Genomic DNA, 13,815 nt, shown 5'->3' with positions numbered 1-13,815 from the left:
ACAGAGAGAGCTTGGGGAAGGAAGGAATTTCCTAATTGATGATACTGGCTGATGTTTCTGTAAAACAGTCGAGGATATCATCCATTTTGTATGAACCCTGACCAGTCCTGGTCAATATTTATGGAAGACTCTGAACACCAGCTGGGCTGCGAGCACTCAGCTGGCTCTTGCCTACTGATGATCCCCCTCTTGCTGGTGGGCAGGAATGGTCTGTGGCCACAGATACAGGCAAGCGTGCTCCTTGTTTTGCTCTCTCTGCGCAATACCTTTTCTCTCTTTCCCTTTGGCCCCTGAAATTACTGCTCTGCAGTCAGTTACTGTATTATTCTGCTCTGCTGTTGTATTTACAAGAGGCCAAGGAGGGAGGTCAGCACTCACTTTGATTGGGTGCTGCATGCACACAGCCCGGAGACAGCCCCAGCCCTTGTGTGTGGATGACCAGGCAGGCCAAGCAGCAGGGGAGAGATTGCCACTCTTTTACTATGCAGGAAGAAGTCAGAAATGAAAAGTGTTTCAGGAAGAGACCAAAGTCTTGTTAAACTGTCTTGCACTTAATCCTGACCAAAGCCAGCCTTCAAAGAATAGAGGGGACCTTCTGTTACTCAGCAAGCTGGTTTCCAGGCACTGGAGCAAACCTGCCTCTTTACGTGATATGGCACATTCCCTTTTGTGCTGTCATCACTATTAAATTCAAACACAGATAAAAGGATTTAATTTCAGGAGTGGGAAAGCGAATGTATTTCAGCCCTCTTAATCTCCATGCAGTTCAGATTTCCCGGGACTTGCACTGAGCGCGTATATCAGATAAAGCCACGCTAATTGTGTTCCTTCTTCTTCTGCCTCCCTCTCCCCATTTTCTTTCTGTTTATCTGGCACTGGATGTTTGGAAACTGCAGAACTCTGTTTGGAAACAAGATCAAGTCGGTGGCCAAGAAAGCATTCTCAGGGTTGGAGGCCCTGGAGCACCTGTGAGTAACCCACCATGCCTCGTAGTTTGGGAAGGGGGGTCTGCCAAAAGTTGCTGCCTGAGAGATCTGCTAGCAATTTAATAGTGTCTTTGTAAACTGAGAAGCCAGTCCATTTGTGGGGGCCACCTGCTTCCTTCTCATTATAAGTCTGCCTCAACTTTGGCCTTTTTTTGTGCCAGAACAAAGTTATAGAACATATGGCAAATCTGCATGCTCTTAATTTTTTGGTTTGTTCTTGGATAAATAGGCCTTCACTTGCATACTGCTATTTTGCAGGCTGTTGGCAATGAAAATGTGCTATTTCAGATGGAGCTCGCACTCTTCCTCCCTTGTCCTGACTTCTTCCTAAATCTAGGCAGTGACACATGTTCCAAATGACTGCTCATGATACAGCATTGCACATCCCCATTCAGCACAACTGCCTTAGAGCGATTTGCAAGAAGCAGATTTTGGCTGCCACTATGTAATTTTTTTTCTGTGATCCAAAGCTGATGACTCCAGCAGTGACTCATGAATAGCTTCCTTTCTGAATTAAGACACGTTAAAGTATCTGTGACTTTGCTGTCGGTGTTTCATTGACTGCTGATCGTTAAGAAATGTTGTGAGCACTGAGAATGTAGTGACTGCCTGACTCAGGGGTACCTTCCCTGCTAAAGGGTCCCTTATCAATGCTGCATGGAGATTTCCTCTGCAAGCAGAGCTGGCACTGGTCTGTCTTGCACTTGACTTATTAAATGCAAGCCTGAAATCTGAGACTGCTCTTTTCAGAAGACAACTGAATTTTTTCAGTTAGCAATAGTTGAGAGGGAAGCTGTTAAGAATACGTTCTTTTGGAAACTTTGCTGAGTATCCTCTCAAAGTGACTTTGCGAGATGCCGTTCAGTGCAAGCATTAGCTTTCTGCACATTGTTGATCTGGCCTGGGAAACGACATTTCTGACTATCTTTGGTTATTGGGAGGGCTGAGGAGTTTCTGAGACTGAGAAAGTGTAGTGAGAAAGTGGGGTAGGGACCGACTCAGTCATTTATTCCGGAATGTTTTGTTCATTTACTATTGCTTGGTGTTACCTGTTTGATAGGAATGTGCTTTGAAACCTATTTCCACGAGCTGCAAGTGTCTTCACCAGGAGCTAAAATCTCACTTGCTTATTAGAGGCAGCACTTGGGTATGGAGAGATTTTGTCACAGCCATAATATCCTGTTGTTCACATTGCCTTGGTTGTGTTCTGCAGGAACCTTGGAGATAACGCCATCCGCTCCATCCAAGCAGATGCTTTTGCTAAGATGAAGAGCCTGCGGCAGCTGTAAGTAACTGGGCTGCACGCACCATGATGGAGCAAGGATCTTTCTTGCCCTGGACGTGAGGAGTAGCACGTTGTTTCCAATGGGGTGTTATTCACATTACTGTCCATTTATTTCCTCCTCCCTGCTGTCCTCCTCTGTAGGGTATTTTTACACACGAGTAGCTGTCGCAGGAACATCTTGAATTTAATAGTGAGTGAAATTAGATCATCAGAACAGGTTATTCCAGCAGGTTCGCATCTGTGTAATGATTCATCTCCACTCAGGAAGTCCAGCCCAGGTCCTGTTAGCCGTCTCTCCTTCTCACACTGTCACAGATTTAATTCCCAGTTGCCCATCTGCTCCTCTGCAGTACCTATGTTTAGGGTTCACGTACTGTACTGACATTTCAGCGATAGCCCCATTTGAACTGAATCCACTTGTCATCGAGCCTTCTGGTGTAAAAATACAGATGCGTCATCAGAGCTGCCGCTTGTGCTCCAAGCTGGGGCTCTGCCCTGTTATCAGACACTGTTTCCAGTCTTGCCTGGTTTCCTTTTCTCCTCCATAAATATTTAATCCACTCTCACCACTCTGGAGTAGTGCAGTCTGTGGAAGAAGGAATCACTTAGTTGGTACTCAGGCAAGTTCAGGGTCTTCTTCCTGACTTTGAAAATGGGAACCAGACAACTGATGCTAGCAGTGACATGAGTACAGTGACTGCAGGGTCAGTAAGATCAGGTTGCATGCCCACTGTCTCTTTAACCACTTTATCTATCTGCTACGCTGGCTCTTGAAACAAAACAGAGGAGAAAGACTGATCTGGTGTTATTAAAAAAAAAAAAATAATCCTGAGTCTCCACTTCTGTTTGCACCCATAGCTCTTTTCTTAACAGAAGGTGCTGAGTTACTGTTAGAATGCTGATAAGTGCTGCTGGGGACCACTCTGAAAACTGAATAATAAGGCACCAGGGAGTGTCTCTGGAATACAGGAAGGGGTTGTTTTGTGTGGAGATGAAATGCCACCTAAACGTGTGACATAGGTAGTGCTTTGAGGACAACCCCGCAGTCCTTTTCTTCCTTCCACTCCTGCTGAAGGGAAAGGAGGAATGTGACTAACATGAAAGGGCTGTGAGCTTTGCAGCCCTCCCTCCATGCAGAACTCACAGTGGGCTGTGTTGGTTTTGTTTCCCTGCAGCCACATCAACAGCGACAGCTTCCTCTGTGACTGCCAGCTGAAATGGCTGCCCCCGTGGTTAGTGGAGAAAGAGCTGCAGTCCTTCGTGGTGGCCACCTGCGCCCATCCCGAGTCGCTAAAGAGCAAAAGCATTTTTGCTGTCCTGCCAGAAAGTTTCGTGTGTGGTAAGTCTTGCTTGTGTGTTTTGAGGTTGTATGAAGGGCAGAACTCACTTGGGAAACATTTTCTTTGACTACTAGCATGTTATTATGAGAGGGTTTCTGTTTTGTTTTGTTATTCAATGGGATCAAAGGAAGCCCAAGCCTGCATTTGGAAAATTTGTCATTGGCTACAATTTATTTCCCACCACAACCGCACAGCGCATTGCCTGCATCGCGTGAGTCCTGCACAGGGCTCCATGGCTATTAAATCAAAAGGGACTAATGCTCATTCCAGCTCCAAATGGGGCTGCACAGCTGCACAGTTCCCTTGGCTTGCTATTACCAAGACTGCAGCTATAAAGTTATTCATCTTGCAGCATTCTGAGCTCGCTCTGTGGCTTTGTGTTCTTTGCTTATCTTTTCTCCTTCTTGCAAACAAGAACAAGGGGTTTAAAAAAAAAAAAAAAAAAAAAAAAAAAAGGAGAACCTCCCCATCATAGCTCCTTTTATTGGACCATTTAGGCATTAGACAGGAACCAATTGGCTAACACCTGAATTATTATCATTTTTCATCTAAGTAGCATCTACTGGTGTTCTCCTATTCACTCTCTGCAGTTGACTCTGCACCTGAGCTGCAGGTTGCAAAGAATCTTTAGTGAACGCCTGGCATGCACACATGTCTGCAGCTTCCCTAGTAAAGAAATATAAATGATCAAAGGAGACTGAAGTGATGCTCATGCATCCAGATTTTGGGCAACACCACCATCCCACCACCACCTAGGACCCTTCACTGCTAATGCAGTGCTGGAGTTTAAGTCATAAATTCAGGATTGTTTCCTTTGTGCATGGGCTGTGCAGGGAAGGATAGTTTCTTTAGACTAGTGTATTTCTGAGGTTCAGCTACATGGGTGAAAAGAGCTGGGCATCCTCTGGTTTCACATCTCTAAGTGACTATCTCATTCAGATTAACAGAAGGAACCCGAGAAACAAGAACCTCAGCTGGAGGTGTGTGGTATGTGTGCATTATCCCAAAGGTGGGCACTTTCCAAGAGCAAGCTGCTTTTCTGGTGTATACAGCAGAGGATGTAAAGACGGAAGTGTAATAGTGTCTTTCATTAACATGCTGCTCATTTCTAGTTGCACCTCTTTGCTTGTTCCAGTCTGCCCCTATACTCCAGAACTAACAGGGCTTTCTGTTTCCTCTCAGATGATTTCCCCAAGCCTCAGATCATCATCCAGCCAGAGACCACAGTGGCCGTCCTTGGGAAGGACATCCGTTTCACGTGCTCTGCTGCCAGCAGCAGCAGCTCCCCCATGATGTTTGCGTGGAAGAAAGACAACGAAGTGCTGCATAATGCTGAGATTGAGAACTTTGCCCACGTGCGGGCGAAGGATGGTGAGGTGATGGAGTACACCACCATTCTGCACCTCCGCCACGTCACCTTTGCCCACGAGGGCCGATACCAGTGTATCATCACCAACCACTTTGGCTCTACCTACTCCAACAAGGCTCGACTCACTGTTAATGGTGAGTAGAAAGCTGAATTCTCCTTCCCTCCCTCAGCAATTTTCTGGGGCCAGCTGTAAACCTGTAAACTCCTGAGGGTTTTGCAGGAGAAGTTCGTAACCTCTTCACACCATCTGCTTGCCTCTCAGGGGATGCTGAGAAATGCCATGTGAGGAGCACATGCCAGGCCTGTGATGGCTGCCATCCAGCCAGGCACTGCTTTAATGGCTTTATTCGCTTGTCTTTGGCTGTTCCAGTGGGTCTTTGCCCATGGGAGTAAAAAAGTATAGAAAGAAAAGAGAGTGTAGTGATTGAAAGCAGGAGGGATAATGGGTTTTGTTTCCAACTTAATCACAGAAGAGAATTAGCTTTGATTCCAGCTCTAATGATCCTGAGTGGGGTGTCCTGGACAGGTATGTGCTGTGGAGATAAAAGATATGTAAAAGGTAGATAAAAAAAAGCATCTTGTCATCTGTTGCCTATAGATAGTAATCATGTCCATGTCCTGCCTAGGAAGGAAGGCACTTAGAAGTGCCTGGAAAATTGTGTTTTCTCCATGGAATTGCTCATCCTTCTTTCAATTTTTTCTTTATCAGTGTTGCCCTCATTTATCAAAACTCCCCACGACATCACCAGCCGGACAGGGACAACGGCACGGCTGGAGTGTGCAGCTGAAGGACACCCCACCCCACAAATTGCCTGGCAGAAAGATGGGGGCACAGACTTCCCTGCAGCCCGGGAACGCCGCATGCACGTCATGCCTGATGATGATGTCTTCTTCATTACGGATGTGAAGATAGAAGATATGGGTGTCTACAGCTGCACAGCACAGAACTCTGCAGGATCTGTGCTTGCAAATGCCACCCTGACTGTACTGGGTAAGATGCCTGAGAGTCCCTGAAAGACTAACTGGTCTAGAAGCAGGAACTGGAAGGGATTGTTCTTTAGCAGTTGCAGAAATGTGACAAAGAGGCCATGCTCTGCGTTCTTGTTCATTCTTCTGCTAGGGAAAAAAAGCCTGCTAATTAAAAAAAAGGAGCTTCGAGTCACATTTCCTCTGTTCCAGGGAGCCCCTGTAGCCATGCTATTTCCTACCTAGGAAATTGACTTCAAAAGGAAATTGTGCTCTCTTTCTCTGACCTTGCCAGATTATTCACGTGTGTCAGCCATTGCCCCCAAAGCCTAGGCTTTTTCTTTGTTGGGAGCACTACCACCACCAAGTTAAGAGACTGCTTTGGTCATGATTTTTAGATCTGTTTGGTGCACAGCTGCCATACTCATAGGCACATGGCCACATACTGCACTGCCAAGTGTTTGTAGAAAATGAGTTATGTTCAATACTGTTAAAAGAAAAACGTTGTCATGGTATCTCCACGAATTAATTTCTGCTTTATCCCCCTGCAGAGACACCATCTTTGATTCACCCACTGGAAGACCACGTAGTGTCTGTAGGTGAGACTGTGGCTCTTCAGTGCAAAGCCACGGGGAGCCCACCTCCCCGCATTACCTGGCTGAAAGGCGACCAGCCCCTGATTGTGACAGAAAGGCATCACTTCACCTCTGGCAACCAGCTCCTCATCGTTAGGAATGTTGTCTTGGAAGATGCTGGGAAATACACTTGTGAAATGTCCAACACCCTGGGGACAGAGCGTGCGCACAGCCACGTGAGCATCTTGCAGTCTCTTGGCTGTAGAAAGGACCGTACCACTGTGGGGATCATCACCATTGCTGTGGTGTGTAGCATCGTGCTGACTTCGCTGGTCTGGGTCTGCATCATCTACCAAACCAGAAAGAAGAGCGAGGAGTACAGTGTGACCAACACAGGTACCTCTAGTATCCTGCTGAGGCTTTTCCTAACCTGTTGTGTTATCAGACTTCCCTCTGGGGCCAAATCAGCGTGTCAGGTAGCCACAGTCTTACTGGAAAAGCAGTTGGCTTTTCTCAGTGGTTCTCTTGGCTGCAGCAGCTGGAACCACCCTTTGCCTGCATGTTTACAGCTGCATTTCTGTCCTTGGCTGGCTCTTCAGAAAGGTCTTTTCCAAGTAGAAGTAGTTTCAATTATTGTTTTGCAACTTTAATTTTCCATGACTGTAAATGATAACTAACTCTCGAGATAGTCAGCATGATGCCCACGATGCTTAGATCCTGTCTTCACTTCTTGAGTATCTGTATTTTCAAAGACTGTGTGTTCTGAACATAGAAAAATGAGCCTCTAAAGCCGGAAACCCTTTTTCCATATTGCCCGTAAGAGCTGTTGTAACCATACTGATGAGGGTCATCCCTCTCTTCCTGGGGGAAGAAGGAGTGCTTATTGCTTTCTGCCAGTCTTGAAAGGGGATAATAAGGTGTTGAAACAACCTTGCAGGGATGAAACTCTCTTGCCATCAGCTTTAAACAGTCTCCATACAGAAGTAAGGCAAAACCACTTTAAGGCTTCCCTCTTCTCAGATTTGTGGTCTTCCTGTATTACTGTTAGATTTAGATATAGCATGAGGTGGACTTAAGTAGGAAATGCTGGATGCCATATCACCAGTGCCATGTCTAAGTGGGATTTTTGTCTCCCTTTCATTCAGTCCTGGTTGTACTTGAGTTTCACTTGGTATTTACATGGCAAGGGAAAGTAAAACTGCCTGATACGAGATGGAGAAAGCCAAGGGTAGCTAAATGACTTGGACTTTGCCTGCTGAAGTGAATCAGAATCCCTGCCCTCCAGAAGCCTGCTCTTCATGGCTCTGGGAGACAGAGGACATGAATCAAATGAGGTGCTGGATTTCAGGTGATAAGCTTTTATGTGCTCTGAAGAGACAGTTCCACTTTGTCCTGGCAATGCTAAACATCCAGAATGGTTTATCAGCATTAAATCTCACAGCTTCAGGCTTTGAAAAAATCAGGAGTGGGGCTTCTGAGGGGCATTAGGATATTCTAGGCAGCTGAATTCTAATTCACTGCTCTTACAGAAAATACCGTGTATATATAGATCTGGTCCTCAGTCCCTCTTGAAAATGTGATTTGAGATGCAATACAAACAGAAGAAGAAGAAGCCCTTATGTTTTCCTAGGAATTCATATTTCCTTTCTCCCATTGCTCTAGATGAGACTATTGTGCCTCCAGACGTGCCGAGCTACTTGTCCTCCCAAGGGACTCTTTCTGACCGGCAGGAAGTGGTCGTCAGAGGAGATAACCAACAGCCTAATGGACACATAGACAGCAATGGTGAGAACCAGGTCATTTCTTCTGTAGTACTGCATCTGAACAGGATGCAAGGATGGAAAAAATATAAAGTATTTCTGTGCTTGTTACGAGTTATCTGATAGATCTTTGCCATCTTGTAATCTCCAGCCTCTGCATTTATGGAGAAGGAGGACTCTCTCTCACTTTACAAAGCTACCCTCCCCCTGTTATAGCTGAGTTAATTAAGCAGACAGCTTCAAAACTGCTCAGTCAGGCCATAACGAGTATTTTTTTTGCTAATTTTGGATTAGTTCTTTGGCACTGGAGTTACCATAGTTAAGCTTTACTAGAAAGTACATTAGCATTGCCTGTGCCTTCAGGCTTAGAAATTAAATGCTGGGGTTTTACAGTATTTAAACACAGCACATTAAGAAAGAAAAGTAAGTGTTCTGAACTAAGATTCTCCTAAGATTACACATCACTTATAATTTTAAGCTAATGTTTAACAGAATCTATTATCTTCATTGCTGTTTTTCCCTTTTGCAGCTTTTATGGGTAGAAATATGACTAACAAGTCATTCAGCTGAGGGCAGATGGTTGTAATCTGTAGCCAGATGGTTCGTTTGTTACAGGTATGTGTCAGACTGATGCTGGAAGGTGTCCAGATGTTGAAGCTCCCACTGTAGGTTGCAGACAACCAAAGCTGTGCATTGGCTATAATAAAGACACTTGGAAAACTGAAGACACGGCTGATGGAATGCTTGTTCCAGATAAGACAGGTACAAAACTCATTAATCTAGAAAGGTATTTCATGTTTGTACAGATCAGAAAGCCCTCTGAGTCAGACAGCAGTGAGACGAGAAATTGTTACCTTCAGAAAAAGAGGCCAGAATGTTTCTCAGGTGTGAGCACAATAAATCTACTTTCTCCTGCGTGCTTTGATCCTCTCTCGAAGTTGGATAGTTTGAATTCAAGGACCCATCAGAAGGAGGAGGACTGAAGCTTATGCTGGCCATTGCTCACGGCTGGCTGAGGGGTGTTTTGATTTGAGCTGTTCCTAAAATGAAGAGAGCCCTTCCAAACTGAAGGTGTTAAAATTTTTTCATGGCCTTTAAAGGCACTGTCATCTTCAAAGCTCAGCTTTTCTTTTTTAATTTGAATTTTCAGAATTTTACTGTTGTTTTGGGCACTGCACCTGCTGCTTCTCTTTGCCAATTTCTTGGGTGTTACACTTTTCTATTTTTAGGATAAATTCTCTCTCCAGGAGAAACAGTAAAGCAGAATAATGAAAAGCTGTCAAGTGCACTCAGGAAACTAACTTTCAAAACTCAGAACCTCCTTTCATCTTGCTGCTTTGAATTCTGCTGTTCCCACTAACAGCAATAAAGTATCCTGAGATAACAATACGATTTGACAGTGATCCCTATAAAGCAGCAGCACAAAAATAAGAAAGGCAAATTGGTATTTTAAAGCGGTTATAGGAAAGTTCCAGTTTCTATTTCTGCCCTGACTAGAAAGTCTGGAAAAGGAAATAAGTGTGTAGTTGATTTTTAAAAATGAAATCAAACCTCCTTTGGAGTTAGAAAAAAAAAAATAAAACCCAGCTATTTATTGGAACTACCTTTAGTGACAGGACAGCTGCTGAGTTGTGACAAGCACAAGTTTTTGCTAGCCCTGAATGTAAACCAAAAAATGTGCATGTTATCTACCAAGCGAGCTTCCCACTCTCCCAAGTGCTTTGTGTGTCTCAGTGCTGACAAATTCCAGCACTCAATCTGCATTTGTTGCTGTTTTCTCTTCCTCCTGGAAAGGCTATGGCCTGCCTGTTGTGTGCACAGACTGCAGCGGCAGCACAGACAGCATGAACATCCACATCTATCCCGGCGAGTCGGAGTACTACGCCGAGGGCCTTCAGACTCTGGATGGTTCCTACCACAATGCACTGAGCAGCAAGGAACGGAGCAGGAAGAGGGGTGCAGGCACCACCAGCCTTCTTCATCCGCAGCAGTGCAACGGGATTGCCAGCAAGAGGGTGGAAGCTGATGGGACCCTGTACCCCAGCAACCACGACAGAATAACAGCTGTGAGCACAGCCAGCCCTCTGCTTGCAGACCAACATGGTACGCCGTTCCCCATTTGCTTTTTTAACTTGGCTCAAGGGCATGAATGACAGCAGCAGGGTTGGTTTTGTGCATACTGCTGGCAGGCTGAGCATCAGCTAACCACTCTGCCTTGCTTTTCTGCAGGCTCTTCGCAATCAGGAGCAAAGCCTTCAGAGCTTAACAACCTGAACTTGGTGAGAGCTTCACTGGCAGGAGGGTCACTAAAGCAACTGAACGTGCTTCCTGAAATTCCCCCAACACTACTGGATCTGCAGAGCGAAGCAGAAGCAAAACAGGCCCTCCTGGCCAATGGCTTCACACCCAAGTCGTGCGACTCCAGTCATGCGTTTAAACCCTCGAGCAGATCAACAGACTGAGAGGACAGACTGCCATATGCAAAGTAACAAAAATGCTATTATTATTATTATTTTTTGCACAGAGTATATAGGCTACTTACTTCTACCTCAAATCTTGAACTGATGACCTGTCAAAGGCAAAAAAACAGCTGAGGTATGAGAAACAAGCTTGTATGGGGAACAAACTCCTGTTCGAGCGTCATCTGTTTGTACATAGTTTAAAACTTCCCTGTGAAGTATGAAGCATTCAAAAGTTGACTTGCATATGAAGCACATAAATGCAAGAGTTATTGTGTAAAGAGAAAAGTATTTGATACAATTGTACATAAGAGTTTTCATATATAAATATATATATAAATATATATATATATATATATATCTTTTACAGAGGCTATTTTAATCTTTAGTGCATGGAAAACTGAGTGAAATTTTACAATTTTGGCAATACTGTTTTCAGTATCAGGTTGCTGTTAAACTTTGTGAGAGAAATAATTCTGGTGCCTTAAATGCATAAACAGAAGTTTAAAAAGCCAGACTGTTCCAAAGGGATTGTCCTCTTTCCAGTGGAAGTCCCTTTAAATCAAGTATCAATTGGGTTACTTAGCACAAATTCTTTCCCCTCTGAAATTTATTGCACTTAACACATTTAAACAGAGATCTGCAACTGTTTGAAATGAAGCTTACAGGAATAAAGAAAACAAGCAGTGAGAAATTACATAGCAACCTGATTTTTTTCCTGTTTGTGGAAGAACTTAAATTCCATTATTTTTCACAACTGCATAAGAATTTGTATTTTACCCATGACACATTCGAGTGGACCACACAAGTGGCACTAAATAATTCAGCAACAGTGCAGAGCCCCAGAACAACCAGACCAAATGGATATCATGACTAGCGAGCAGTCATTCCCAAAATAAATAATTCATGCAGTAAACCGTGGGGTGGTCTCATGCGTGGCACCACTCAAAAGCTTCACAGCAGAAGGCACTCTGTGCCCAAATATGCTGGTACAGCACTCATCACTGACAGCCAAACTGCAGACACTGCCCCCGAATGGTGCATACAGTGCTGCAGCCTGTCCTGTGCACGAGGAGCAGAGTCACCTCTGCCACTTTAACACATTTGCTAACCAAGCAGTACATGTCTATCCTGGAGGGGGGTTCAAAACCATGGAGCTGTTGTGACAACAGAAATTCAGTCCTGCTCTGACAGCTGTACCCTTAATTCATCTGATACTTTGACTTTCTTCCTGCAGTACAATATTCCACTTGCTTGTTCAACACCATCGCCCTGATTTGCAGCCAGACTCTCGGTGAAAATATCCGCTTCCAGTTAATTATGCTGCCTCGTGTAGCAAGTTCAGAAATGTTCTCCTTTAGGAGAGAAACTGTGGTTGAAAGTACACGTTAAAATGGAAATGTCCTAAATATTTTTATGTGGTCTTTTAAGTTCATCCATGAACGAGGGGGGAAAAAAATGCTCATTTTGGTGAAACAGATCTTTGTCACTTGTAACTTCAGTACGAAGCTTTCTATTCATAGAAAGGCTGCTCTCTGTTGGTGTTGGTACCTGTGGATGGAGGACTCCCTTCCAGTTATTTATAATTTGAGTTCTGCTAATATAAGGTTGCTAACTCTGGTGATGACTACTTTGGGGAAAGGTTTATTAGGGGGGTTTGTTACTTTTTTCCTTAGGAGCAACACAAGTGCCAGTTCCACTGCAGCAGAATCGAGTGGAAATCTTGCTAAGACTGTGGCTCATAACATGCAGAAACGCTGCAGTTTGGGTTCAGATCCATTACTTTTGTATCTGTCTGAGACCTACCACACCTGTGGGATTTTAATAAAGTTGCATGCTGCCCTGCAATGGCAACGTGCCCATTTATTTTAATGTTGGTCAAGTCCCACCTTACCTTGAGAAGCCAACATCTCCTGTAAGGAAGGATCTGCGTCTTCTGCATCGCAGCTGAAGGCGAGCTTTGCTGTAAACAAGCCAACTGAGCCCGACCTTAATGAAGCAAAGCATAATTTAGCCAGGTACCTGTCTGTATCAGTTTCTGACTGTTGACACGTTTGCACTTTGAGACAGGTGGCTAATTACGTTGAGTGCCAAGTCTGTTCCAAGCAAAGGAAATGGATGTTAGAAAATCATAAACCAAGCATGTGTGAGCATATGTTTCCCTTTCCTCAAGGGAAAGGTATGCTTCAAAACCAACTCAGTGAGGACGGGGGGACTGGGAACACAGGAATGACTTAACTGACGACTCATTTTGCTGGCAGAAATGTCATCACCATTGCAGAGACAAAGCATAGTTGCCACATTAACATTTGAAAATGATGTTTCTGAATAAAGATAACTGCCTAACGTTCTGACTTCCACTAAATATGTGAATTTGCTGCTTCTAAGAGGCAATGTGAAAGAGGAAGTATTACTTTTGTGTACAAAGTTATTTATTTATTAGAAAATTTGGTACAATGTTGTACATTGAAAAACATGTAAGATATTAAAGTGTCTAACAAATGCATTGAAGTGTCTTTAATAAAGGTTCATTTATAATATTACAGCTTTTTTGTTGAGTGAGCTTTTGGGAGTTTCAGTTAAAAACTAAATAAAATTCTGATCCATTGCTTTACTCTTTTCTGACTTTCTCTGATGAAGGTACAAAATCACTGCCAGAACATCCATTTGTGAAGTCAGACCCACAAATGTAACCTCAGATACCGTTGAGCAGTGGGAGACTTTGGCAGTCTGACCTGGGGATGGGGTGGAAGTTGGGGGCTGTACTAAAAGATACAATGAAGAACTCATTTGAAACACAATTCTAATACATGGACTGCTGAAGTGCCTGGCAGTACTGTTATCTTGGCACTGAAAGCAGAGCAGATGGGGTGTATGTGTAAGCATGTAAGAAAAATGGGGCCAGGATAGCACCAGATTCAGCTGCAGTTGTGAACAACTTTGGCTTTCTCAAACCCAAACCCCACCCTGTCTAGAAATCACGGAGGCAACTTTGTGATTGAGATAAGCGTGAATTCCCACTTAAACTAAATTCAATTTCTGTATATTAAAAAATATTATTCAATTGCTAATTTG

At 44.0% G+C, this 13,815-nt stretch overlaps 1 protein-coding gene across 4 annotated transcripts in view; it reads left to right on the top strand.

The window, feature by feature from the left end:
* Positions 1–13,285, top strand: part of LRIG1 (leucine rich repeats and immunoglobulin like domains 1) — an 81,365-nt gene extending 68,080 nt beyond the window's left edge. For 3 of the 4 annotated variants that reach the window (XM_085236190.1, XM_085236189.1, XM_085236191.1), the window contains exons 10-19: positions 897–968; positions 2,200–2,271; positions 3,447–3,610; positions 4,794–5,114; positions 5,690–5,971; positions 6,498–6,917; positions 8,184–8,306; positions 8,879–9,043; positions 10,076–10,384; positions 10,511–13,285. In XM_085236190.1, the coding sequence (XP_085092316.1) occupies positions 897–968; positions 2,200–2,271; positions 3,447–3,610; positions 4,794–5,114; positions 5,690–5,971; positions 6,498–6,917; positions 8,184–8,306; positions 8,879–9,043; positions 10,076–10,384; positions 10,511–10,743 (2,161 nt within the window). In that variant the 3' untranslated portion in view covers positions 10,744–13,285. The remainder of the gene's footprint in view (positions 1–896; positions 969–2,199; positions 2,272–3,446; positions 3,611–4,793; positions 5,115–5,689; positions 5,972–6,497; positions 6,918–8,183; positions 8,307–8,878; positions 9,044–10,075; positions 10,385–10,510) is intronic. The other variant, XM_085236188.1, reaches the window with a different exon arrangement.
* Positions 13,286–13,815: the final 530 nt, after the last annotated feature.

Source organism: Meleagris gallopavo, chromosome 14 (assembly GCF_905368555.1).
Source record: "Meleagris gallopavo chromosome 14, MGAL_WU_HG_1.1, whole genome shotgun sequence".
Lineage (NCBI taxonomy): Eukaryota > Metazoa > Chordata > Aves > Galliformes > Phasianidae > Meleagris > Meleagris gallopavo.
The sequence above is the reverse complement of the archived record's forward strand: the minus strand, read 5'-3'. Positions and strand labels throughout refer to the sequence as shown.